General features: G+C 53.4%; 1 protein-coding gene across 1 annotated transcript; it reads right to left on the bottom strand.

The window, feature by feature from the left end:
• Window positions 1–892: 892 nt before the first annotated feature.
• On the bottom strand, window positions 893–1,968 carry LOC127313449 (zinc finger protein 8-like). The gene has a single exon (XM_051343950.2). The coding sequence runs from the start codon at window positions 1,830–1,832 to the stop codon at window positions 1,065–1,067; it is 768 nt and encodes a 255-aa protein (XP_051199910.1). The 5' UTR covers window positions 1,833–1,968; the 3' UTR covers window positions 893–1,064.
• Between the last annotated feature and the right edge of the window lie 323 nt (window positions 1,969–2,291).

Genomic DNA, 2,291 nt, shown 5'->3' with positions numbered 1-2,291 from the left:
AATTGGTATTTTGGTGGGATCCCACTTGCATCTCTAATCTGCCCCATGTAGCTTTCAGTTTGGGCTAGCTTGTCGCACGGATATGATTGATTTCTCGTGTGTGCATGTTAGAAGTCCGAGCATCTCCACCGGTGCCCCTAAATGACTACCTCCCACTCCGATTGTATCTCCCCTCTCATGTGTCCATGCTCCTCTCTCTCTACCTGCCCACCTATAGTTCCCGTTGTATGTCACCGGGTCTTCCCGCTAAAACATGGTCCCAAGATCATATGTGGAGGTCATGATTGATTGTGTTATCATTCATACTGTGATTGTGGAGATAGAGCGTGATGTTAGTCTAGCGTCTGATCGGGATTTTGACAAGCACGGCCCTCTCGTTGAGCCAAATCTAGGCGTCTCGGCCGAGTTTGCTTAATTTCTCGCCATACGTGTGGAAATTCAAGACAAAGATATGTTTATCGGCAACTACAAGACGATCTAGTTGAGCACTGATAGACACTGGGAAGAAAACCAGTAATTCGAGTGTCATGTTGAGTTGTTGTAGGACCTATCTGTTTTCTGGAACTTCCCAAAATCCAATTGAACTGGTGTATGAACTACTCTAATCCGGTTGCGTCATTAGGAGCAGCTGCCCCATGGGTCTGAACATATGTCCAACAGCCCCTAAATCGTACACTCATTTGGAATGAACCTGTCACATTTTAAGGGGCACAGGTGGACTTTACAATGAAGAGCAGCCAGGCATGTTGCTTCGTCAGCACTTCAACTTCCTGAAACCTTTTTATATTGAACAAAAAAACCTGGTTGCAATGCTAAGCATATATATATATAGTAGTATAAAATAGTTCATGACTTCTTACCTAAAATGGAGAAAAAGGTACTACAAATTATTCATGCACTGATGAAACAAGATAAACGCCCTCGATGACAATTGACAAATATACTCCTGTAGGCTAAACAGAGTGATCGACCTGAGGAAGACAAAGGTAACCTAAACAGTTTTTTTTTTTTTTTTTTTTTTTGCGAATAAAAAGGTAACCTAAACAGTTGAGGTAGGCAACGAACTACAGACAAAGATCCAGGCTTACGACGCCCTCCTTCTGCCCCATCATATCAGACCTGCCGATCTCCGTCGGCGACCTGCCGGTCAGGCACGACGGCAGCGACGTTACCACGCTCATCTTCACATCAGTAAGATGCACCTCTCCCGACCCCGCCGCTGCCGTCGCTTCGTCCTGCTGGCCGCTCGCCACGAAAGGGCCACTCCTCACCGGCGCCGGCCTCCACACCACCCCCGGCAAGGCCATGCTGCCGCCGTACGCTGCCGACCGGGCCACGTTGCCGTACATCGCCGGCACGGCCCCTGGCCACACCGGGTACTGCGCTGGCATCGCGGCGGCCTGGTGGTGGGCGTAACCGCCGAAGAGGGCGCCGTAGATGTGGGGCCCCGGCGTGAGCGGGAGGTAGTGCGCGGCGAGGGAGGCTTCGAGGTGCGCCCGGCGCGCGTGCTGGCGCTCGCGCTTGTGCGCGTTCTGGTGGCCACCGAGTGCCTGCGACGTCGGGAAGTTGCGGCAGCAGTAGTGGCACTCGAACTTCCGAGCCTCCCCCTCCGCCGCCGCCGCCGCCGCAGCCGCAGCCCTCACGTCGGCAACCAGGGTGCTGTCGGCCTCCTCGTTTTTCTTGGGCGGATGGCCACTAGCTTGTCCTTCGTTGGAGAAGTCGCAGCCGAAGAGGCGGATGGTGGCGTCGGCCGGCAGCAGAGCGGCGGGGCGGACGAACGGCAGCTGCGAGAACGAGTCGACGCCGTGCATGATGCCATGCGGCGCGGCCATGGCAGACAGTAAATTATCTGAACTTTCTTTGTGTTTGTGTGGTGTGTATGTGCAAGAACTGAGGGGGTGGTGTGGTTTTATGGTGACCTGGTGCTGGTGAGACGAAAATGCGGCCGGGCGTTTGCAGGCCGGCCGGGGGGAGGGACAAGCTAAGGGACCGAAGTACGTAGGAGCCAGGCCGTTTATTAAGAGCTAACCATGTCGTCACAACCAAAGTACACAATGCAGCAGTGTGCCACACTGGCACTGCCTGCCTGGCTCGGTGCCCGTACATGCCTAAATAAGACTGCTCCATCACCACTTGCTACGTACGTGCATGCATACGTGATGTAGGAGAAACAGGGGCTGCACTAAGATGCCATTGTTCGTGCAATCTGCATACCCCACACCTGACGTCAGAAACAATACGTACGTGAAAATCATTGTACATACACTTGGTCCATCTCCAATGCGGCACCT

The sequence above is a fragment of the Lolium perenne genome, chromosome 7, assembly GCF_019359855.2.
Source record: "Lolium perenne isolate Kyuss_39 chromosome 7, Kyuss_2.0, whole genome shotgun sequence".
Classification (NCBI taxonomy): domain Eukaryota; kingdom Viridiplantae; phylum Streptophyta; class Magnoliopsida; order Poales; family Poaceae; genus Lolium; species Lolium perenne.
The sequence above is the reverse complement of the archived record's forward strand: the minus strand, read 5'-3'. Positions and strand labels throughout refer to the sequence as shown.

Excerpts from the sequence above, each read along its gene's own strand:
- LOC127313449 (XM_051343950.2), bottom strand. The coding sequence starts at position 1,832 with ATGGCCGCGCCGCATGGCATCATGCACGGCGTCGACTCGTTCTCGCAG.